General features: G+C 34.9%; 1 protein-coding gene across 2 annotated transcripts in view; it reads left to right on the top strand.

The window, feature by feature from the left end:
- The window catches only part of LOC150104492 (mitogen-activated protein kinase 1-like), a 271472-nt gene that overhangs the window by 101893 nt on the left and 142176 nt on the right, over positions 1-27403 (top strand). For both annotated transcript variants that reach the window (XR_016548527.1, XM_090395183.1), the window contains exon 6: positions 12093-12164. Coding sequence is in view for 1 of the 2 variants with exons in the window: in XM_090395183.1 (XP_090251309.1) it covers positions 12093-12164 (72 nt within the window). In the remaining variant the exon portion in view is untranslated. The remainder of the gene's footprint in view (positions 1-12092; positions 12165-27403) is intronic.

The raw sequence follows: 27403 nt of genomic DNA, 5'->3' as shown, positions 1-27403 counted from the left end.
AGCACATTGCACTCCTCCCTTTCATTTGACAAACCCTACTCTACACAACTCACTTCAACCACCACTGCCCTTAATTCTGATTTCCAAGCCATCCTCCAATGGGGCTCAGATAACCTCATCGACTTCAATGCTAGTAAAACACAGTTCTATCTTATTTCTCACAAAAAAGAACCATTTTCCCCCAGCATTATTTTTGATAACACTCAAATTTCCCAGACAAGATGAGATTTGTCTTCTCAGAATTACCCTAACATCAAGCCTCTCCTGGCATAAATAAACACATCACAACCATTGCATCCTCAGCTTCCAAAAAACTAGGTTTTCTCTTTCGCTCAAGACATTACTTCACCCCTCTAAACAGCTGTTAATCTTATACAAATCAAAAATCCACCCAGCTATCGAATACTGCTCTCACATTTGGAGTGGGACTCCTAAAAGCTCCTTCAAAATTCTTGCCTTAATACAGAGGAGAGCAATTAGACTGATAAATGACCCATCTCTTACCATCTCACTCTCACATAGACGTTTTGGTCTCTGCAATTTGTATATTCTATAAATATTTCCATGGGAAATGTTCATCTGAAACAGCATCAATAATTTCCTCACTCTGTACTAAGCCCATTGGAACATGTACAGCTGCTGCCCAACATCCTTTCGCAGTACACCTTGAAACCCATAGAACAAGTTTCTTTTCCTCTTTCTTCATCTCTGCTACTCCTTATGTATTTCCCAAGGAATACAATATACAGGCTTTTAAATCAAATGTAAACAAGTTTCACTTTTCCTAACCCACTATCCATATATATGGTACTAACATACTATAGGTTGACTCCCCTAACCTCTCATATATGGGCCCAACATAAAATAAAAAAAAAATTAAAAAAATAAACTACCCCCCCTCGCTTGAATCATTCCCTATATCATCAGTATACAAATTTAAGAGTAGTGAACCTAATACGGACCCCTATGACACTCCACTGTTCACCCTTGTTTGCCTTAATTCCATTCCACCATATACTGCACTAGTGTCTTTTACATCATCCCATCAGCTTAATATCTATTTTCATTTGTTTCAACTTATGTAATAGTTTTCCCATTTGGTATTCTATCAAATGCCTTTGCAAAGTCCAGCAGTGTTATGGTTTGTAGTCATTCCCTTTATCCAGTTCTGCTATCACTTTATTATTAAATGTGAATAAATTACTGAGGCAGGATTTTACCTTTAACCAAGCAACATAGTTAACTACAATAATCATAAAAGAGAAGTTAATTTTCTGACCGGTAATAATAAACAACTCATCCCACAATACGGACTGATTACCCTATTATCGGAATGGATTCTCCTTTTTCTGAGATGCGCAGAAGTGTCGAAGGATCTCTAATCGGTGGGCGAACTATAGTCTCTAAACTTCTCTGCTTTGGTAAACACATTGTAAACATTTTCCCTGTGATAACCATCTTGTCTCGCAGTAAAATAATGATGCTGAATGTTCCGCCCCAGCCATGTCTTTGCAAAGTTCAGAAAACAGTCTTGATTTTAAGGGTCTCATTTTTATACAATTCACTATGGTTATTATGGTTAACTGTTGTTAACACAATGTTTAGACGAGGACTCATTTCCTTTGCAGCAAGAGCTTCTCTATGAATCATGCAATATGTCCAAATACATTGTGTGGATTTTTCCATCACAAGGGCTTGTAAACTTTTAAACCTTCCAGACACAACTCAAGTACCATCAGTGAAAATCCCAACACAGTTTTTCCACTGTATGTTTGCCTTGCATATAAAATTGTCCAACATTTTGAACAATTTAGGTGCTGTGGTTCTTCTTTCTGCTGGTTTACAAAACAATAACTCTTCAACTGCTGATAATCCATCGCAAAATCGAACATAAGCAATTAACACACTAGAAAAAAAAACAATTTTTCCTTGGGGCCACAGTGTTTTATTACGAAAATAGAATAAAAACTTCAAAAGAAAACAATCCTTTCTAATAGAGAAGATGTACTGTGTGCTATGAAAAAACACAAGCTGAGAAAGTACGTGAATATGCCATGAAAAGATGTAAACAGACAGCATGGAAATGCAGCAAATGTAATGTGTACTTTTGTGTAGAATGCTTTTTCCTAAAACATACATCAATAAAAAAGTAATATAAAAACTTGAAAATTACTAATGTAAAAAGTAATGTGAAAACTTGAAAAAAAGTTCATAAGAGTAAAGTGTTTTTCTTGACTTGTCAGGCTTAAGTGTAAAATTTAGGTAAAAATAGCTAGAAAAACGAAATTTATTGACTTAAATTCATTTGATCCACATATTTAGAATTAAATTGTCAATATTAATTGTAACAATAAGAACATCAACAAGTAAGATTTTCATGAACCAACTGCAGGGTTTTGCCCAGGGGGGCCACCTATCACGTAACATGTATGTTACAGCATGGCAGCACGAGTTGCTGTGCGCTACGTGGCTCCCAAGATAAAGAAATGTGTGAGTTATATATGCATCACAAGGCCCGGGCTCAAAACTAGTGTGAGTTAAATACAACTCACATGGCAATTAATGTGTTAAATGACAAACCTTATTGCTATCTGTTGCCTCATCAAGCTGAATTGAGAATAATTGGTCATAAAGCTTTGACAAAAGTTGTTGCTGCATATCTTCATATATATATATATATATATATATATATATATCACCAATTTGCTGAGCAACAGTATCATTTGATAGAGGTATGCACTGTGGTTGTTTAGCAAAACTTTCTCCAAGCATAGTTTCCACAATATCAATCACAGCTGGCAGAATTGAAGGTCTTCTCCAATAGTGTGGGCTTTTTGCACCTAGCATATTTTAAATGCAACTTTGTAAGAAGCTAGTAGAGTTTTTTCATTTACAGACTAAACTTTTTTAATGCAAGACTTTTGCTTTTCAAAACATTTCAGTTTGGCAGCAAAGACCTCTCGAGGATGTTTGTTAACATACTTCTTATAAAGTGTTTCCAAGTGTTTTTTAAGTTTATTTGGTTTCATGCTATCAGCCACCAAAATTTTCAGACAAATAACACGTAGTGGTCTTTCTTCATCATTTACTTACAACTGACATGTAAATATTCTGCTGCATACTTGCTTGATTTTTACTTTTGGAGTGATATTCTGTGAACCTGAATTTGTTGACATCGACACTGCACAGTTGTCAGATGCCCGCTTACATTCAATTAGGGAGGGTGTGAGCAGAGGCGTTAGAAGCAGGTTCTTTGTATGGAGGGTGGTTGGTGAGTGGAATGCATTGCCTGAGCATGTTGTGGATGTGGACACATTGAATCAGATTAAGACGAGGTTGGATGAGCATTGTATGCAATAGTGAGTACCTCCCACGATGAGTCTCTGACTCCATGGTGGTTGGGTGTTGATAATAATAATTCAATTAAAAATTTATCCATTTTTCTACACTAGAAAAGATTGTTTTTATACTATGTATCACAGTCGTTGCAAATAGGAGTAAAATAACGCCAACCATCGACTTTTCACTGTTGGTCACTGTTGCAGTGTTATTACTGTCTTGCCATTTTAAGCTTTTTATACTCACAGAAATATTTCCAGAACAATTGAGACTCCCCATGTTGAAATTGTGAATGTTTCTGAAAGGCCGATACTATTCAATGATCTGTGCAGTGATGCCAGATCTCTACAATTTTCGAAAGATTTGATGACGTATTTAAATTTGTACGAATATTTCAAAATTTTAATTAATTCCTATTTTTATTTATTTTTGCTAACTTTTATAAGTTTTGTCAGGGTCTCAACACAAGAATGTGGGAGGAACGTGGGGGGAGGGGGCATGCCACAAAAAATACTATTAAAAAATGGGGGCACACATGAAAGAAGGTTGAGAATGTTTAACTATCTTCTCCAATACTTGAACTGCCAATCCTAAGATTTTAATTAGTCTGTTATTTGCTACTTACTATCTTGGAGCACAGCCAGAGCTGAGAGAGATTAAATAACTTTGTGAGAGGCACTGTCAGTTTTCATCCACATTCTCATTAGAACATAGGAAGACATGCCATCCAGTTCCACTGCTGTATTCTCATTGATATTTTCAGTGTGCTGAGCACCTCTAGTTTTTTTACATCAGTTCTCACATCAGCAACTGCAAAATCTCCATCTGGATGATATACTCTTGCAAAGTGATTGCTTAATAGCTCAACAGTTTCTTTTGCTTCTGTCACTTTTCTATCATCAGCACTTAATATAGTTATTCTTCCATAATCATTTTCTCTTACTCACTACATAGCAATAAAACACTTAGATTTAATTTAGCTAATTTTCTCTTGAATCTGATTTTGCCTTTCTTACCATACCAGTCTCTCTACTTTCCTGCACGTTGTATTTCTCATGAGTATTATGTTAATCACCTTTTATATCACTTCCCATCAATTTAACTCCTACTTTGTTTATCCTCCTGACTCTGGGCAGTCTGATACTTCCTCCCTCAAACAATCCCTGGCCACTTCCCATGCACCACTAACATTCTAGCCTTGTATCTTCAAATGCCACGGCACTGCTCAAAGTTGCCTCCTAAATTTGCCATAATTACTAGCTTTCTAGTTCCACACAAACCTATCTTGACTGAGAATTCCACATGTTTAGCAACTTCCTAGAACAGGACTGCATGATCACTTGTCCCAATTGGAGGCAGAATTGTTACCATAGCTATGGATATTCTGATGTTATTACCAGATCCGTCACTCTCAACCCCCCCATCCTCACCCAATCACAATTTATTTCAGGTTATTATCCCTTAGAAACTGTATAAATTCCATTTCCATCTTGCCAGTGAGTTATCTCATATGTAAAAAATCCTCCTTAACTTCTATTATTGACGGTTGAAGCTCTTTAGCTATCATTAGTAATACCATCTTCCTGTCCTATTTCCTCTATCCGCTCTGAAAATACAATATCCCTTACATTCCATCCCTGTTACAGTGTCATTTTCTGTTACTCAGGTTTTGCTGATAATTTCTGGCCAAGTCAAGCTGACCAATGCTGAAAACTACTCTACTTTATTGCTGATACTTCTAGCATTATTATACCTGCATTTCAACATCTCCTTGCACCCACAGCCTTGCATAATGTCATAACCAACTCATTTTGCTGTTTGCTTTGATTTTTTTTTTTTTTTTTATGGTCCAAAGACATCAAGGGTAATACTGTGCCAGGACACAGGTCATAGCAGTACATATGGTAATTGGTTAATAGGACAATCTCAAACATCCATGCCCTTGGCAGGATTTGAACCTGCAACCTCTTGGTGCTGGAGAGCAGATGCGCTAACCACTCGGCCAATCGGACTGGTTCATTTTGCTGTACCCAACTGCTCATGATCATCTCTCTGCTCACACTTGTTTGTTCCATGCATGGCTAGGCTCATGATTGACATCCCCACCCACCCACCCAAACATGTCTAGGTTCCCTGAATTTATACTTCCATCCAACCTCTTGCTGAATAGTACTTTTTCCAAACATCTAACTTCATAACCATTCAATTGCAGTCTATCAGGCATATACAAGTCCTTTTGCTCATCAAATTTACTTCATACATCTATAAATTGCATACTATTCCTCCTACACACTCTTCCCATTGATTCATTAGCAATCATGGCCCTTGTCAATTCTGTCCTGTTACAGCTGGCAATGTTAAACTGTGAATGAAATTATTATGTATATTTTGTTCTTCATTCACATTTAACATAACCTATCATATATTAAGCATGACTTGTTTAAAAATTATTTGTTAATCCCTTGCTTAAGAATTATTATTCATGTATTATTCCTGAATTTCATCAGCTATTATTTGATTAAATAATTTTAATGTATATTTTACTATTGGAAGGACTCAGTGATAAATATCATTTATCTTATTTACTTTATTCCTTCAACAATATTATGAGAAATTATATGTATATAATTTAATATACCTTATATATATACTGCAACATATATTTTATTATTGTTAATTGTAAATGAAATGAAAGAGAAAATTAAGTAACTGTAATATTTTTATTAATGTTTTTCATTACTCAATGTAAAAGTATAGGCTTATGTAACGTTAACGCGAATGTTTACATTTTGTTCGTTGCCATGGAGAGAAAAATAAAATGGAACGCGCGTGGGTAGACCGTGAGCTTCGATAACGAGGAGAGAAGAAAAATATATGGGCGGTAATATAAGAGTAAAAGGAGAGAGAGTTTTTTGAAGGGGAAGAAGGAAGGATATAAGCAAGGGGGTGAAAGTAAATAAAAAGGACTGAAGGGCAGGAATTCAAGAGAGTAGTATTTAGAAGTGTGCAAAGACGAAGTGTAAACTTATAGATAGCTGAAAGTAAAGTCAGCAGTGGCATTAAAAGGAATTTGGTGCCATATTTGGATAATTAAAGGACTGGAAGGTTAATGAAGGATTCAGAATAGATCCAGTTAGCTTAGAATTACTACTTATTTCTATATTGCTTTTAGGAAGAATTGTATGGAGCTTAATTTGTTGTGAAGTAGTAAACAAGGATATCAATCTGCCGTATAGTTGCCGTCGAGAATTGTGAAGCGCGACAAATGATAATCTAGTTATAACCTTGAAGAATTCTTTTTAAATGTGTTCCATAGGTGTAATAAATATAACTTGAAGATGTGCTCACATTAAATCTGACGTGCTGAAGATTAATTCCGGTAAGGACAGTCATATTTTATTTGTTTCTGTGTATGAAGACTTGAGTGATAGTTCCATTTTGCTTATTCTAACATTTACTGTGGCATATCACCGAAGTTAGAAGTTAAAAATAATTTGCCTTGAAATAATATCTGCCGTGTTTAATGATATGATAAGTGCCAGCTGAGAGTTAAGTGTGGAGTATAACTGAGAAATATGAGCAAACTAATTAAACAAGAAATTCTGTTGTATTAATCTGAGTAAGGAATCTTGTAATTGAGAAAACTGTGAAACTTGTATGTGAAGATTTTGAAGACTGAATTAATATGAATGATTTGACCTGATGTACTAACTTAATTGTAATGTCTTATCTTAGAAGTGGAATTCATGTATTTGTCATATAACCTTATATTAAATGTTTTGTTTTATTAATTTCAATATTGTGTTTGCCTGATTCTTTTTTATTGCACCGTTTATAAATAATTCGAATCTAGCGGGAGCCTCAAGTGAAAATTATTAAATTCGGCCTAAATGAGTAAGGAGACTGCTAATTTAATTGAAAATCGATTCTACTATTTTATATAGACTAATCTAAATATAGGGTGGTGCAGTATAAATATAAATTTCCCTACAATTGGATTAGTGATCAATTAGCAATTAATAGATTTTATTAATAAGAGTACGTTACAACAAAGTGGTGGATTCGAAACTAGGATGTACATTCCAACAGCAGCAGACTCACAATCTTTGCTTTCTCACCTTTCATTTTCACTTCTTTCAGCAACTCTTTTATATATCTTCTCTCATATTTCTCACCTTTCAATCATGCCTGTCAAAACATTCAACTCTTTCACTTCTCCCCTCCACAAACTAACAACCTCATTAGCATCCTTGATCTTCACACCTGGGAAACATGCTTATATCACATTCTCATTAAATGCACCTCTTATGGAGTCTCCATACAATATCTTTTCCTTACTCCTCAGTCTTCACTCTCATTCTTTTCCCATTCATTTTTGCATTAATTCTCCCTCCTACAGTGCCATATGACAAATGTTTCTTCTGTTGTTCTAGCTCACATTTTGTCTAAAGGACTGCACATGAGTATGCTATTTCTCTCGTCATTGCTACCTCATCATCCACGTTACCTTCAGCCTTATCTTTTGTGCTCTCTCATTCATATTTCATCTGCTATTGCTTGCTCCTCCCACTATATTCTCTTCACACTTTCACTATCCTGCATAATATCAGTAATATTAATCATTTCATTCTCTTGCTTTAGACATGCCATGCATTTGTTGCATTCACTGACGAAATATTTCCTACACGACCCTCTCTTTCTTTCTACCCTTCTCTCTTTTATCAAATGCTTAGGTTGCTTTAGTGTATGTTTTATCCTGTGAAGGACTCCACATAAGCACACTATTTCTCTCTTCATTGCTACCTCATTATCTGCATTACCGTCGAGCATGCTCTCATTCATATTTTCTGATTGGGAAAACAAATCCTCAGTTTATTTACGAGGGTGATCTGAAAAATTCTCGGCCTAAGAATGAAAAAACAAATTTATAATTTCAAAATTATTTTTATTTTTTAACATAATCTCTCTCAAGACTAATACATTTTTTCCAGCGATGCTCCAGCGCCATTATGCCGTCCCTGTAGTGGTTCTCAGTAAGATCTCTAAAATACCCCTCTACAGCTGCGATCACCTCTTAATTTGAAGAAAAATGCTGACCAGCAAGGAAGAGTTTTAGTTTTGGGAAGAGATAGAAGTCAGAGGGAGCCAAATATGGGGAATAAGGTGGATGTTCCAACAATTCATAGTGCAGATCCCTTAATTTTCCCATTGCCAAAACACTTTTGTGGGTAGATGCATTGTCCTGATGAAAGATAATTTTTTCCTTCTGCAAACCAGGTCTTTTCTCACGAATTTTTTCATCTAGTCTGGTTAAAAGATCAGAATAATATTTCCCAGTTATTGTTTTTCCCTTTTCAAGATAATTAATAAACAAAATGCCTTTAGCATCCCAAAACACTGATGCCATCAGCAGTGCTTTCCTGCTGATGGAACCGACTTTGTCTTCTTTGGCACTGTGAACAACTTGCTTCTGTCCATTGTTTTGACTGCTGTTTGGATTCTGGCATGTAATGGTGAATCCAAGTCTCATCCATAGTAATAAATTGATGCATAAAATCAGTTTTATTCTTGTTAAAACGCTCCAAGCACTGTTCAGAGATTTTCATCTGAGTGCATTTTTTGATCTGTTGTGAGCAAGCGTGGCACCCATCTTGAGCAAAGCTTTTTCATTTGCAATTCTTCATGCAAAATATATCCTACATGTTCTTTTGAAATGCCTGTAGTCTGAGCAATTTCACGCACTTTGACTCGCCGGTCATCCAATACCATATCGTGTACTCAATCAATGATTTCTGGTGTTACACTTTTTGGACACCCTTCACATGGATCATCTTCTAGGCTGGTACGGCCATGTTTAAACTCGGCAACCCATTTCTTAATTGTCGAAAATGAAGAAGAGTGTCCATAAACTTTTATGAAGCTTTGAATGAATTTTTTTTGGCATTAAACCTTCTTTTACGAAGAATTTTATAACTGCATGATACTCAATTTTATCTATTTCAAGGGATACAGACAACACTTTTGCTTCAGACAGCTGTATAAAAAAAAACTACTTGATAGAATGACTTGCAATTTCACATGGATGCTTATGACAGATGTAATAACTTAGAAAAAAAATCTTGCCGATAGTTTTGCCATCTATGCTCGAGGCCGACAATTTTTCAGACCACCCTCATATGATGATCAGATCATATATACATGCTAGTAAGTATTTGGCTAATTAACAAACAAATCAAATCAATATGAAATCTGAAACTTATAATTTTTTGTGTTTAAAAGCTCCAAAAATGGTTCTTAATTCATGCTTTACTTATGATAGGTGTCACTAATCCTTGGTATAGAGCACAGAAAGTTACATATATTGGACTGTTACATGTATGGAAAGATGTGATGGGTAAGTGAAGTTGTGTAAAATGGATTTTGCACATCTATGAAAATACTTCTTTTCACAGATGTGCAAATGTGTGTCAACAGGTTGGGAGAAATAAAAACAATTAGTTTTGAGATTAAATCCATATACTCTTCTAAAGTTTCTTTTAAATTAAACTATTCCTGCACAAGAAGTATTGCGAATTTTATTTAGATTAATTTTAATGTTCAGAAACATTTCATCAGTCATGATCTGTTAGCATCATTCATATATTACTTCTTTCTATGAATCTTTTTGTCATATATCATGGTTGAGTTATATTTCTATAAAAGCTTCTTGAAATTAACAAGTCTTTCAGTTGAATATGAAGAATAGTTGAGAGGACGGACCGCTTCACTTAGTTTTGTACTACTTCAGTAATAGTCATATTTTGTTAACTGCAGTGTCACATATGTGTATATATATATTTCTATTGCCAAGTGTTACTGAAATTTAGCATGGCGGAAGCAGATGAATACCGTAAACATGGAACTCCTCACTGTTATAAAAAAAAATTATTTTATAAAGTCAAAATTAATTGTAATCTTTATTATATTTCCTTACTGTTTCACAGTAATGTTTTATATTTATGAGAATATATAACTATTCATTTCATATTAGAATCAGATTTCTTACAAGAACATTGATGCTTGCTTGGATTATTAAATGAAGTGCTTATAACAGACTGGCATCTGAGGATCTGGATCAGATTCACGAATACATGATGCTGCACTTTCAGGCCCATCAGCAGAGTTGCTTTCATTCACATTTGATGTCCCAGGTGGTTTTGGAATTGGCATTGCACTGTCAGGAGGTACAGATATATTTATGTGTACAAAGGTTTCTGTGGTTCAGTAGTTCGAGAGATAGATTCCGGTATTGAGACCTTCTTATTTAATAAACACATGTTTATTAAATAAGAACAGGATATGTACGAACGGGATACGTGAAAACCCAACAAGTTAAGTTTCACAAGTCATATGACTTACATCATCAGGGGCATTCGTGTATAAAAAGTTAAACACAACTAACAAAGATTAAATTCCTAGTCCATTAGATGTTTCTAACTCTAACATTTAAAAAATTGTAACATTTGTTACTGAATTTTTGTTGGAATGTTATTTGTTATCACGTTCTGTGCTTCACGTGTGTTATGTCTGACTTCACATCTTCACTTCCAAAGTGCAATTCTGGATATGAAGTAAGAACTCAAGACCAGAGGAATTATTATTTTTTCCCCTCTCTTTCAGATTTTAAATGAGTCTGCATTGTTCATACCCTTATGCGACATTAAGCAGCTGCAAACTTCAGGTGGCAATGAGAATAATGCAGTCAGTCTTTTGTATACTACCAAAATGCATTCTGAAATGTTATTTTGAATCGCATCAATTAAAGAGAAAGCATATTCTTAATCAGCGTTTCCCAAACTATGTTCCGCAGAACACTGGTGTTCTGTAGAAAGTGAATAAGTGTTCTGTGAAAAATTATCAAAATTAATATGAGCCTGGAATGGTTTTAAATGCTGCGACAAGTTCAGATATGTTTGAAAATCAGATGCTTCTTGCTTTGCGTGTGGATTGTGCTATTAAGGCCAGTGCATGCTGGCCTTGACTCAGCCGCCCACGGTTGTCGACACCTCTGAGCACGAGTGAAGTTCGGAGGTACTGTTCTAGGAAACATGTGGTCACAAGCAAGGTCAATGCAATGCTCTGTGGCCCGGCACGCCTATAGTGCACACTGTCGCATTTTTGTGATGCGATACAGCCTGCTGCAGTGATAACGTGCTCTTAGCTTTACATTGAATACGAATTCTAACCGAGATGTTTCGTTAAAATTTCAGGATTTGTGAAGTGTTCCACCGTAGGAAAAGTTTGAGAAACACTGTTCTGAATCACAGTTCCAAAACTAGATGCGACACTTAGAGGAGAGTAACTGCATATTTGTCTACATGGTAACTGCATATTTGTCTACATGGTAGTACTGCCGTGTCATAAATGAAGCCATCTTGTTCAACAATGACAACAACACATACATATGTGTCAGTGATGTACTATTATAATTCTTGTTCATCAGCACAATCTGGAGAGTATCAGTCTCTAATTTAGTGTAACTCAAATCTTCTGACTTCTGAACAAAAATGATGTTTTCTTAAGTAAACTGTGGATAATGATACAGTATGGATGTTATTTTTGTATTTGGTATATGCATTTACATTTAAATCGTCTACTTTTTGCCTAAATTTTTGTTTTAATGCTTTATTTAAGTGTATTTTATTTTATTTTTTGTTCAGTCATATCTTATTATTTAATTATTGCATTTTATTCCTTAACTAGATTTTTTTCAGTTGACATTTGGTCAGTAGGTTGTATACTAGCAGAGATGCTATCAAATAAACCAATATTTCCAGGAAAACATTGTAAGTATGTAAATGAAGCCATATTGTTTGCTTTATAGAACTTATTTATGTAAAACAATGATAAAAATATTTTTTATATTTATAATATGTGAAACATTACACCGCACATTTTTAAATCAAAATTTTCTATAAGTTTATCTAAAAGTAATGATATAGCTTAGTTATTATCCTTTCTTTTTAAAATACTGTAATCTGTGATATCTGAACAAGAACACATGAATCTGTGAAGGATTCACTGAGTTATAGCTGTTGACTATATTGCAAATAAGTAAATCATTAATATTAGTACTTGAAAAATTGCAATTAAATTTCCATTCAAGATAATGCAAGCATTCTATCTTCCCTTATTCTTAAATATCTTCTATACAAGTACAAATTTGTATAGATTGTTTACAAAATTAGGACTAATACTAGAATCATTGCAGATAAATGAGTCTTTAAATAAATAATAGAAAAGCATTCAGAATAGAATTAAATTCAAACACAGCCATGTTTAAATTTTAAGTATGAACAAAGAACATTTATAAGTTAGTTGGTTGAAATTTTTTTTTTTTTATATATATCACCCCACACATGAATGACTACAACATCTATAGCAAATAAATGCTGTGTGTGTGTGTGGTTGGAATCAAGTCCTTGGGAAATAGTTCATAGAGAAGGCTGTTCCACAAGGCTTGATTTGAATATAAGATGATCAGGAGTGGCAGGTTTGGTGGGTGTCAACAGTTAAACTGAAAAAAAAAAAAAAAAAAGTTGGACAATTGTTATTTAGCAGAAATGGGGACAGGGATAATGGATGCTAGTTCTGCTGAACAGCACCCATAGAAAAATCTGTAGGAGGGATAACACAATATAGAAACTGTCTATGACATGGCTGAAGGGATCCTGGAAGAGAGGGTAATCATTCAACCAAACTGTTCTATTCTAAACTGCATCAAGTATTTTTTTAGAGAGGTCTTCGGTGCACCACCTCATATGCAAAAGCAGTATTTCAAGGTCAGTTGGATTTGAGATTTGTACAGCGTACATAACTGGGTACTCACAGCTGTCAAGTTGAGCACTATCAGAGTTAAGTGGAGAAGAGCTAAAGTTCTCCCTGCAAGAAAACAGGCAGGCAAAAGCTGGAAGCTGAAGGTGATCAGTCCACCCCAATGAAGGATGTGTGGAGATAAGAGTTTAGCAAATTTATCATAGATATCTTGAAGCTTGAACACAGTAAGGTGTTTTCCACCCATCATGCTTGTATAACAGGATGCCATCACTAGCAAAACTGTGAACAAGACTTGAGATCGGTGAGAGCAAGTTATCCGTATACATGAGAGGAAGTGAAACAACAGGTGATGCTATCTATGGCTTTGGTGATAGTATATTATATCTTCTAATTGCATGAGTTGTCTAGCAGTTGTCTTGTTTTGCAGGATGAAAAACCCATATTTACAGGAGAAAAAGTTTGCTGCCTTTGAATAAGATCAGCTAGCTTATCTTCAGTGAAAAGTCTTGGAAAGGTATCTTAGAATCTTAGACAAGATTTCAGATCAGTTCTTTCCAACAGGAAAACAAAGGTCATATTGTTCCCGTGACCACCCTATAGAGGCATACATTGAAGAGTAACACTTGTAATAAAGGAATGGGTGTGAAATATGAGACAAACATTTGGAAGTCCATTTCTTTAGTCATATTGTTGAGAAAATAAGGCACCTTTTATACATAATACAGTAGATGAAGCTAACACATTATGTAGAGTTATGGAATGATAGTAAGGTTAAGATTCTAGATATTTGATATGACTTTCTTGTTTTGGTGCTCCATATGCAAATTTAGTGACCATCATCAAATTCTTGACATGTACACCCTCAAGGGATGTACAGGATATGATAGTACTACATGAAAAATTTACATCATTACTAATTTCCTATCTACAATTTTCCTCCAAATCAGTCTGTTACTTGTCAAGACTCCAACATTATCAGATCTTATATTTCTATCGTCTAAGGCACTTTGTACCATTCCTATATCTTGGTCTTCCTCTGGGTCGTTTTCCTGCCAACCTGGCAGAGAACACTTGTTTTGCTAATCTTTCCTCGCCCATTCTGTTTAAGTGACCATACCACCTGAGATTAGTTTTGCTAATTCCTGGATGCCAACAATGTCAAGTTCTTTCCTAATATCCTCATTTTTAATATGATATTGCCATTGATGCCATCTGTTCACACCTCTAATCTTTCTCAGGACTCTCATATCTGCAATTTCTAGTCTTTGTTCAAGTGTTTTATTTCTGACCCAGCTCTCAGATCCATAAGTTAAAACTGGTTTGATTTAGCGTTTTTCTCTAATTTCTCTCTTATTTCAAATTAATTTATTCGATTGACTTCCTACCAAACCAGCTTTGTTGATTCTGTTGTCTATTTTGATATTTAATTTGCCATTTTCACTAAAAATCGTGCCTAACTAGCTGAAATGTTTTACTTGTTCCACAGGTTCTCCATTCACAATGCAGTTGACATTTTCAAGGATTCTATCTATTTTCATTGTCTTTGTCTTTTTATTGTTGACCTTCATACCATATCTGTTACAGCAGTTATTCAATTTAGTCATGGAATCTAGCAAACTTGTAGTGGATTTATTTAGAAGTATAACATCGTCTGCATAAAATTTAGTGACCATCCTATATATTGTTGTGTTGACTTCCTTCTAATATATGTACTTTTTTGTCTATTATACAAATACTCGTAAGACTCTTTCTCAGGTATCACGTGGTACCTCTGAATAACAATGGAATTGCCTCAGGGTCGAGCCAATATCAGAGTATCTGAGATCAACCTCTCCTAAAGCACTAAGAAATTTATTTTTATTGCTACGTCACTTAGGGCGTTTAGATTAAATAAACTATATCAATCAATAGGCGATCTCTAGATTGTACTTAAGTGATACCTTGACCTTGCAGACGTGGCCAAAATCTCTTCTTTCTAATTTCCCGCTTAGGTTCGTATTAAGTTTTATAAGAGGTTCATCGGATTCCAAATTACAGATAGTCTTAATTGGATTCAAAAGCAAGGTTTATTGAACACTATAATTATATATATATATATGTATACAGTACATGTTATTTTAGTTCTCATTCTAAGAGAGTTCCTGACAATTAGGTTAATATTAAAACACTCTAACAACATACAGATACTCAAACTTAGAATATCCATTCTAAGCCTCCCAAAAATAATATCCCGCATAAAGAAATAATAGCTCTAAAAGAACTACGCAATAATAACCACATTACAATAACCAAATCAGACAAAGGAAATGCCACGGTAGTTATGGATACAACAGAATATGAAAGCAAAATGCATGCACTGCTCCAAGACCGGTCGACATATCAAATCATAGATCGAGATCCCACCAACTCATAAAAGAATAAGGTGTGCAAGTTACTGAACAAAATCACTTCCTGGCCTAAAGAAATTGTCAAAAAAACTCAAACCCATACACGTTAAAGCACCCAGAATATATGGTGCTCCAAAAATACACAAACAAGGTACACCTTTACGTCCTGTTGTAGATAGTATAAACAGTCCTATATATAAACTAGCCAAACATTTAGCAAAATTACTAACCACTCACACAAACAATTCTCCCTCTTTTGTTAAAAATTCTACCCACCTAAAAAGTATTTTAGAAAACCACACCTTAAATAGTTCAGACCTAATGGTGAGTTTTGATATCACCTCATTATTCACTAATGTACTACTGATTGAAACACTTAACTTACTAAATTCACAATTTCCCCCAGATATATCCCAGCTATTTAAATTCACCGTACAGGCAGGTTATTTTACATGGAAAGGGAAAATATACAAACAGTTAGATGGGACAGCTAGGGGTTCACCTCTTTCTCCCCCCTTAGCCAACTTCTACATAGAACATCTGGAAAAATTAGCTATCAACACAGCCACTCTCAAACCTAGCCTCTGGCTACGCTATGTTGACGATGTGTTTGCCATTTGGACACATGGCCCAGACACATTGAGTACATTTTTAATGCACCTAAATAGCCAGCATCCTAAAATCCACCTTACAATGGAACTAGAAGCCAATGACTGCCTGCCTTGGACACACTGATCACACGTCTTCCAGAAGGTTCCTTATCATTTTCTGGTTACAGAAAACCCACACATACAGGGAGATACTTACACAAACAATCACACCATCACCCTTCTCAACAGTATGGTATCTTAAAAACACTAACCCATAGAGCTAGAGCAATCTGTTCCAGTGACAGTGCTCTCACTGCTGAACTTTCTCACCTACGTTAAACCTTCTTAAACAATGGTTATAATCCCCGTAAAATAGATAACATACTAAATGCTACCCATAAATCCCCTCTATCTACCACAGAAGACTACAACAAAACAATCACCATCCCATATATTAAAGGCACATCTGAAAAGATATCTAGGGTGCTTAACAAACACCAATTACGCACAGTATTTAAACCTTATAAAAAATTAGCAACTCTCATCCGTTCACCCAAGGACAAATGCACTCCTTTATCACATCCTGGTGTCTATGAAGTGCCCTGTTCTTGCCATCAAGCCTACTACGGACAGACAGGAAGAAATGTGGACATCCGCCTCAGTGAACACAAAAAATATATCCGACACTTTCGCTATGGTAAGTCGAGTCTGGCAGACCATGCTCTGGATACCCCTGCACACAGGATCAATTGGAAAGAAACAAAAGTATTGCACAGAAGCTTCTACAAGTCAGAGAGGTTGTTCCTGGAATCAACAGAAGCCTTGAAACATACCCCAAACCTTAACAAGTATGGCTGTATAAATCTACCAAAGATTTGGGAGACAGTCATCCTAAGACCAAATTAATATTTATTGCTTTTATTTTTTATCATTTGGACTACTATTTCAAAACTTTGAATTTTTATTTTATTTTTTAAACCTAGATGGCGCCATATTAGGACTTTAGTCTTGTGTTGCACGCTGCAATCACTTATACTGTCCCCACTGTTACACCGGATTGTGGTTGTCTTGCCTTTGCAACAAACTTTGTGTTGTGTGCTCTGAAGATGCTGGATATAAGACCAGCGAAATATTAGCTTTTAAGTTAATAAATAGTTATTTTCTTAACCATCTGTGTTCTTCTATACCGTGAAACCTATCATAACAAGATACTCAAACTGATTATTTTTATATTAGCAATATCAATCTTATCAACAAACCAACACTCTAACTAGGTATGATATTCACAGCAATAATTATTCCAATCCAGTCACAACCAAACCACTCTAGATAGCATCCAGTGTCTTTTACAGTTTGTTATTAATATCACTCTTCACTCTGAATTTTATCATAACACTCTATAAACACATGTTATAATTTAATTCCATAAGGAGATAGTAAATTTATGGTATTGATCATTTATCTCAAGATCACTTCTGTTCTTTCCTCTGAATCACAACGCGACACAAATCCTTTCATTCACAGCTAACAAAATTAATAAATTCTACTATCTTGAATGTTCATCACATTAATTGATCTTCAGGAATCTGTTTCTCCTTGATCGAATTTTCCATAGATTCCTCTCTGGCTTTAAGCATGCACGTGGTTCTCCATGCTATTGGTGAACTTTTACTATCTCTGCATAATGAGCACGTAATTCTTCCTTCTGGGAGCGGCTGGGCCTATTCTCGATCCACGGGATTACGGACTTCGAGTTTCCGCCAATGCCTCGATCAAAACCTCCGGAGTGGAGGCGATGCCACCCTTCTCCAGTTCACGACACCGAGAGACCAACATCAGGAGATCAGGAACAAAAAGCCTCGTGTGGGGGATTCTTGACCCTTTTATTTCGCCTTCTGTCTCAGTGATTCTCACACTCCGCGATGTCCACCCAGCGCTTTCATGTGGCTCGACGTCACAGCGTCCACCTTTCTCGTGCGCTGTTGGTATGCGATTGCCCAGGGCAAACCGCTCCCCTCACATTACTGCTTTGTGACCTTTAGATTTACATCCCCTTTTAGAAATTTGTGCAAGTCATTCAACAACTCCTAATACTTATGGCTCTAACAAATATTAAGTATTTACATTTTCCACTGTTATTTACAGAAACTAGTGAGTGGTCTTTTGTTGAAATACTTGATAACTACTTTTTCTTCTTAAGTTTGAAACATTTAACATATTTACAGAGCTGTATTATAATACCTAGAGACAAACACATGTATTTATTTTCCTTTTTATTGGGTTATGCATGTTAAACCGTGATAAGATTGGAATTCCTAAAATCACAATTTAACAATATATATTACAATCAGTTCATTTCAGTCTGTGTTTCACTGTGACCCTTATACTTAATTTAGATGAACATTTCTAGATAACTTCCAGCAACTTTCTGAAATGAACCGCAGAGTAAAATATACAAATATTACTCAAGAAAAATTTAAAGCATTTGGAGTAAAAAAAACTGTTTCAGCCAAGGGAGCTGAAGTAGTTTGCAAGAATTAAAAAAAAAAATCAGAATGCCATGGATTCAGGAAATTAAATAGGCTGTCCTGTAAAAGAAGAAATTCTATCATAACAAGTAATCAGCATTTGTTCTGAGAGAAGAATGTAAGAAAGCAAAGCAGCATGTAAAAGTAGTTTAACAAAAGTCATGAAAACCTTTTGATAAGAATACAGACGGTAAATGATAGAAAATGGTTAAATGTTTAGGGGACTATTGAAAAAGCCTAGCAATGGAGGAAAGAATACTGTAAAAGTAATATGATATGATGGTGATATGAAAACTGGAGATAAATATATTGTAAATGTCTAAGTAATTATTTTGAAATACTGTTAAATGAAACACGTGATAGGACAGCAATAGGTAATATTCAAGATTAATGCAGTCAACATAAAATGAAATATGGATAGGCAGCTAGAATAGGTAGTATTTGATTAGAAATATAGAGGTATAAAAGGTTTACATGACTGTATTGCATAATTCAGAAGTTCTGATATCAGAAGTTCGAATTCCTTATTATTGTATAGAGCTCTCATAGTACTCATCTATAAAAATGAGTAAAACTGAATTTGAGACTTAAGAGGAATTTTAATTTTATGGCTATTTTGCCTATTTTTGTTTAGGAGTAACCCTTTTATGATATCATTGGCTTTTTACTAAATTTTTAGGGCATTCCTTTCAAGTGCTATCTCCTACTAGTAGGTTCCTTACCATGATGTGACTCATTGTTAACTGCGGCGTACCGACATGGTGAGGAACGATGGAATGATAGTAAGGTTAAGATTCCAGGTATTTGATATGACTTTCTTGTTTTGGTGCTCCAATGCAAATTTAGTGACCATCCTGGTATATATATTACAATCAGTTTATTCAATCTCTTCCACATTTTAGGGCATTATTGATGTTTTAAAGATATAGATATATGAAGAATATAAGGAAGGAATAATTTTGGACATTCTTTTCTAGGATGTTCCTTGTTGTCATCTTATTGAGCGGCGTGTATGACTGGAAGGAATGGGGGGGTTGGAAATGTGGAGATAGAGAGAGAGAGAGAGATGTGGGAAAATTGCAGAAAGTATACAAGATATATGAAATTTAAAACCCGGGTTTTAAGGGTAGGCAGTGAATTCTTTGGGAAGAAAGTGAAAGAAATTTTTTGGGGGCAAGGAGAAGGATAGAAGATGATGAAACAGGATTAGGGGAGGGAGTAACGAGATGTTAGCCTCAACTATTGGCTCTTCAATCATCCCCCCCTTCCTCCCACTCATGTAACACATTTAAATAGTAATCACATAGCACTCTCACCAACACAAGTCTATGTTATGATCTCATGGTATGCATTCAATGATTGCATCAACTTCATGAAAGAAGTATACAAAAAAACATTCTAAAATACATCACCCAAAAACTACGCACTAAATTCCTTAAAAATTGTCTGAATAAAATCACCCCAATATTCGCAATAGTATGTGCACAAAACAATTCCCAGAAATAAAATAATTTGTTATCGTGCATCCAGAGCACACTTATAAAACAGGCCCTAAATGAGAGATTTCGAAAGAAAAACATACTTATACATTCACCAAACAAAAAACAGACTAAAAACATTATGAAGCCCAATGAATGGACACTTTTTTTAAGAAAATATCCAATCACATATCAACGACTACACACAATTAATTGAAACTCGTCATGCAAAAAAATTGAATACCCTAACAAACAGACACTTATAACAACAAACATGTAGCTTCCAACCCTTCGGATAACACCACCATACAACCTACGGCAAACAATTCAATTATAAACCTATCTAATTATAACCTCACACCCGATTAAATTACCATCCTAAACAAAGGTCTAAAGTTCCCAATATCCCCAAAATATGTGCCAAACAAAGACGTTATTATAAATCCAAGCCAAACTAGAAACAGACCCCAACAAAGAAGTAATATTTCATAAAATAAACAACTTAAATAGCAATGCATTTAAGTAATTTAAGTATTTAGCAATAGGTATGAAGGTCAGCAATAAAAAGACAAAGACAATGAAAATAGGTAGAATTGTTGAAAATGTCAACTGTGTTTTGAACGGAGAACCTGTGGAATAAGTAAAACATTTCAGCCTACTTAGGCACGATTTTTAGTGAAGATGGTAAATTAAATATGGAAATAGACAACAGAATCAACAAAGCTGGTATGGTAGGAAGTCATTTGAATAAATTCATATGGAATAAGAGAGAAATTAGTCAGAACACTAAATTAGCTGTATACAAGACAGTGTTCAAACTAGTTGTAACTTATGGATCTGAGAGCTGGGTCAGAAATAAAACACTTGAACAAAGACTAGAGACTGCAGACATGAGAGTCCTGAGAAAGATTAGAGGCATGAACAGATTGCGTCAATGGCAATATCATATTAAAAATGAGGATATTAGGAAAGAACTACACGTTGTCGGCATCCAGGAATGCGTTAGCAGAGCTAATATCAGGTGGTATGGTCCCTTAAGCAGAATGGGCGAGGAAAGATTAGCAAAACAAGTGGCAGGAAAACCACCCAGAGGGAGATACCAAGATATAGGTGGATTGATACGGTACAAAGTGCCTTTAGACGATAGAAATATAAGATCTGATAATGTTGGAGTCTTGACAAGTAACAGATGATTTGGAGGAAAATTGTAGATAGGAAGTTAGTAATGATGTAAATTTTTCATGTAGTACTATCATGAAAAAATGCACACCTTGAGCGTACATGACAGGAATTTGATGATGATGATAGCAATGCAGTCAACATCAAATATGAAATAAAAATACAATTCAACATCACTCCAAACTTACAAAATGCACTGATATCATTAAAAAAGAACCCGGATATGACAATCACAAAAGCTGAAAAAGACAACATATTAATTATCATAAACAATACAGATTATCACAATAAAATAACAGCTATTTTAAATGATCAAAACACATATCAAAAAGTCCTAAATTATCCAACCCCCAACCTCATAGAACATTAACAACATACTACAACATACTACACATGTTAAAAAACCAAAACAAGATAGATACAATAACAATGAAAAAAACAACACCCCGCACCACACATACTCCATATATATTCAGACAAATTAAAGCCCATAAAGGCAGTTACCCAATATGCCCAATAGTCTCATACAAAAACATCACCTTTATCACAGTTCCTAGTAAAACTACTCAAACCTTTACTAACCAAGTCAAAATCAATGAACAAAAACACAGACAACCTATTTCAAAAAATAATAAACCCAACTATATCCCACAATGGCGTCCTCTCTTCATTGGACGCAACATCACCATACACCAATGTGGACATCCTCAGAACGTTAGACATCATACACACATTACTCACAGAAGACCACACATTAGGATCACAAACAAACTTGATGCCCAGTGACATTGTAAACCTGATAAAACTAATAATCTCAGCAAACTTTTTTAAATTTAACAACATCATTATATTCAAATTTTCAGACTCCCTATGGGCCAAAATATTAATGGACAATTAACTGAATTGTTCCTATCACATCTACTCATCATCTTCCCCATATACACACACACACACACTCCCGGGAGTGGGGGGGGGGGGGTTGCTGAGTAGATGCATCACCTTTTATGGCCAATACGTGGACGATATTCACTAAAGTTCACAATAGAAACAGAGCATGAAAAATCCATCAATTTCCTAAACCTGACATTAATTAGAACAAACAACAAAATAGCCACAAAAATATTCCACAAACCTATACATATCAGAAATTACTTCCACTTTAACTCATATCGTCCTTATTCTATTAAAAAATCAGTCATTCTAGCACAATTTATTAACGCATACAAGTTAATAAATTGTGTTAATAAAATCTCGACTACACAACTATCTCAATATAGAAATTAACACAAATTTTTAAAAACCGAAATTACCAAACACAACTAATAAATTATGCCAACACAACTGTGAAAACCCATCAATATAATTCAATAACCAAAACAAACTTCCCAACACAAAAATTCATTAAACTGCCATACATCCAGATCACATACAAAGCCTACAAATACATTTTTAAACACACAGACTATAAATTAGCGTTCACCACAAACCAAAAATTGGCAGCACTTCTAGAACCTACAAAATCTCACACATACAAAGAAATACTAGAATGCCAAAATGTGGTATACGAATTTCCTTGCCAACAAGACTGTGACGTCACCTATACAGGTTCCACAATCAGATCTTTATGGGCAAGACTACAGGAACTACTTCTGTGACTGCAACATACCAATTCCAGAACATCTAAGCAATAAGAAATGTAATAACCAAAAGAAAAATAGAATACAAAATACAGGAAAAACAAAAATAGCAGTCCACACTCTTGAACAGAAGCATACCCCTGCCAATCAACAGAGCCATACTAGTAGACATACAGGAAAATGAAGCAATGCTTAGAATATTAGAAACAATAGCCATAAAATTTGACAAAACCTCAATAAACGTTCACTGACCCTTATATAATCTCCAAGAGTTGGAAGCTCCAAAACATAAAAATTAGGTCACAACTCCGACCAATAGAAAACAACACAGATACACCCAAAACAAAAACACCAAGTCGATATCACATAGCCTCCACTTTTCCCATGAGCTCTGAAGACAACACACAGTCGAAATGGCTCACACCCCATTACTCCGACCCCTAATCCTGTTTTCATCATATTCTATCCTTCTCCTTTCTCTCTCAAAAAATTTCTATCTTTCACCTTCCCAAAGTATTCACCACTCACCCTTAAAACCCAGGTTTTAAATTTTACATACTTTGTGTCCTACCTGCAATTCTCCCACATCTCTCTATCTCCACGTTTCCACTCCCTGCCTCCTTCCAGTCATACTTCAGTAATATCGCCATTATGCTGGATGCCGCTCAATAAGATGACAACCAGTAATAACATCCTACAAAGGTATGTCCAAAATGATTCCTTCCTTATATTCTTCATATATCTATATCTTTAAAGCATCAGTAATGTCCTAAAAATTGAGTAAAAAGCCAGTGACATCATAAAAGGGTTACTTCCTAAAAAAAAAATAGACAAAATAGCCATAAAAATTAATATTTATTTAGAGGAGTAACATAGAAAATTTTCCAGAAATAATATCTATTAAGAGGAATTTCCTAAGTGTTCTAAGTAAGATGCAATCATACTTGAGAAGTGGCTAAAAAAATTATGGAAAAGAAACTTGGACAAAAACAAGCTGGTTCCAGACCAGCTTGTTTTTGTCCAAGAGGGTTGTCAGGATCAGATTTTCACTTTAAGATAGATAGTTGAGAAATTATGGAAATATTACAAGGATTTTTATTTCAGTTTTGTGTATCTGCAAACATGGTGCTGAGAGAAAAGCTCTTCAAAATGCTATAATTATCTGGTGGAGAAATGGAACATAATACAGAGTTGTCAGAATTGAAGGACAGAAAGATCACTTGATGTAAATTCAGATGCAGATGATGGTTCACACTATTTCCACTCTTATTCATCATCTGTATGAATCAGATTATGCAGGAAAATGGCATTGAACCCTGATATCTCATATCAAAATTGGATGTGTTAGTCTCAACTCTTTACTTTATGCAGTGATGTTATACCTTTTAAATAAGTTCAGTACCATTCTGCAGGATTTCAATAACAGCTATATCAAATTTGATATGAAAATCAGAAGTCAAAAGAACAAAAACATTATTATTATTATCCTAAGACCCCATTGCAGTCACAGATTCATCTAGGCGGTCCCTTTTGTCATACACACAGCTCATGATACCAAATCTTAAATGCATTCAAATTCTCAGCTGAGGTCCTGTGTTAATTTCATATGAAATCAACACTAGATTTTTCTTTTCAGAATCTTATGTTTTTGTTCCACAAAACTGGCAAACTTTCAGAAAGGATATACAATTAAATGACATAGTATACTGGCCTGACAGCATCAGTTGTTTTGGCTATAATTCCAAATAGATCCTTCTGTTTTGATATACATTAGGCTCATACAGGTTGGTGTGGAGATGCAACCTGTTTGAAAACTTGAAAATTTTTTTTTTTTTTTTAGTTAGTGAAAAAAGATCATATGATCAGATGTAATTTTTTTTTTGTTTTTATTGCACCTTTCTGTGTTTAGAGTTAATGTTGAATCGTTTATTGCATTTCAGATAGGCATTTTAGGCCAAATATGGAAAATTACTAACAGAAAGTTTTAAAATGTTGAAAAATTCTGCTCATTTTTCATATGAATACTGAAAGCTGAAAAAGGCTTAAATATATCTGAATATTATTAACATTAAATCGCATTGTGGTTAGAAGACTTACCGTAATCACACGTACAAAATCACTGAACTGTGCCTTAGTTGTTATTCAGCATTTCTGCACCCCCCCTTCCTCCTTATCTGTCTGTCTATCGCTCTTTCTTTCTTTCTGTGTGTGTGTGTGAGAGAGTATCCCATTGATCAACTACTCCTTGCAAAGAACTCATCCCATTAATACAGCTTCCCAGAATGACCTCTTGTTCTCCTAACTCCTTGTATTCTGTGAAGAATTTTTTTTTTCACATTAATCTGTTAAGTCTCTTACTAATTTATGCCTGTTTTATCTCCCCCCCCCCCCTTCATGAATCCCTGCAACTGGATTTTTAAAATTTTTTTCTATTATTTTTTTTTTTTATGTGGCTTCTACCCATGAAAGGTTTATTTGTAAACTAGTACATTTATAATGTACTGGTTTAGTCTAATAACAGAATCACTTAACATTAATTTAAATGTTTTCATTTGTAAAATTTTCGGCAGAGTTTCCTAGACATTGTCAATACAGTTATATGAAAAAGAGAACAACAATTCAATCAATTTTTAGAACAATAGTATATTTGTATTCTGGGTGGACTAAAGATTTTTTTTTTTTTAATATACAGGGTAGCCCATAAGTCACAGAATGGCACATAAATCATGGAACATTCCACAGAAAGTGCCCATCTTTGTGAAGCCTAAAATGGAAGGTATTTACGTGATGTGGCTAAAAAAAAATTCTGATGATGTTTAAAACTTATGTGACTTCTTCACAAAGACAGGCCCTTTCTACAGAATGTTCCATGACTTATGGGCCACCCTGTATTTTATATTTTCATACTCTGTATTCCAGTCACAGCATCTGTTGTATAGTTCTCCCCAACTTTGCATCATATTCAGACAGCTTGCTGCATATCTCTAGTCAAAAATGATGCCCCCCAAAACAGATTCCTACAACACTCCAGTTATCTGTTTTGGGATACTGCTCTCTCATATGCAATTTGCTGATACCTATCGGACAATTGCCTATACAAATCGCTGATCTGTTACACTAGGTGCACACTATAGTGAACATTACTATATCAAATGATGCCCTATAAGAAACCTTGAAAAACTTCTAGCCTAATCCCATAGAATCAGTGCTATTTATTTTAAGCTCACTGTTGCATACATTGAAAGCTCAAAACCTTCATAATAGCAAACTGAATTTCCTAGCAAATGATATCATAATCCCTGCCAGAACATAGATGCATTTTTTTTTCTCAACTTTATTTATCCAGAACAATTGTAGCATGTAATATCTTCATTAGCATGACAATAGATGTGAAAGGAGATTCTAGTGTTTTCAAGGATTCGGGGGGGGGGGGAGTAGCTCTTCATAGTGTTCATACTGAATAGTCGATGAAAACTCAGATTAAAATTATTATTATTACATGAGAGACTACATGAGGTCCAAGAACTGACTCATTGCACAAAACCCATACAGTATATGTCATACTACTCTTTGAATGCATTTACCAGCAAAACAGATTCTGGTAACTCATTCTGATCATTTGCCATTCTCCAAGTGAAAAATCTAGTTCTTCACCCTTGCATATGAGAGTCATTTTCCAGCAATGACCCTGTTTTCTGCCCCCCCCCAGACAACTGCTAAAAATTTTCCTCTATATCACTCCTCTAAAACCCCTTTAGTAACTTAAAATATATACCATCTTTTCAACCTATCAGCCTCTGTAATCCACAAACAATTAATCTATCATTGTAGTGAGCATTTCACAGACCACTCACCATTTTAGTCAATTCCTTTTGAATCCTCTCTACCATTTCCTTATATCCAAGAAATTCATGTGACCAACCAACCCCATGCACAAGTAATCCATGTAGCTGTATCAAAGCTGTATAAAGAAGAATGCTAACTTCATTATCTTTGCTTGTTAATTTGTTCTTCAATAACCAAATAATCCCATGAACTATCTTGGCCTCTTCTGCAGATCTTGGCTTCATCAATTTCCTTGAGTACAGTTCTATCAGCCCTGTACACCCCTTGAGGGTACATGACAGGAATTTGATGATGATGATGATGATGAGTTCTATCAGTGAATACGCAGCTTATAATCTTTTCATTCCAAAATGTGTAACTTTACACTTTTCCACATTAAACTAGTACCCGTTATCTTTTGCACATACTCTCAACTTATTTAAATCATCCTACAAGTGCTGTGTATCACTTTATTAATTGTTGTAATACCCAATTTTGCATTGTCAGCAAACAACTGCATATTTCCTTTCAAATTATATCCTCTTTATATTTATGTACAAATTAAATAGCAATGATCCAATAGACCCTTGTGACACACTAAGTAATACTGCTTTTTGATATATG

The sequence above is a fragment of the Typopeltis vanoorti genome, chromosome 7 (genome assembly GCF_054136105.1).
Source record: "Typopeltis vanoorti isolate ZY-2024b chromosome 7, IOZ_Tvanoo_1.0, whole genome shotgun sequence".
Taxonomy (NCBI): Eukaryota; Metazoa; Arthropoda; class Arachnida; order Uropygi; family Thelyphonidae; genus Typopeltis; species Typopeltis vanoorti.
This window is presented reverse-complemented; position numbering and strand designations above follow the sequence as displayed.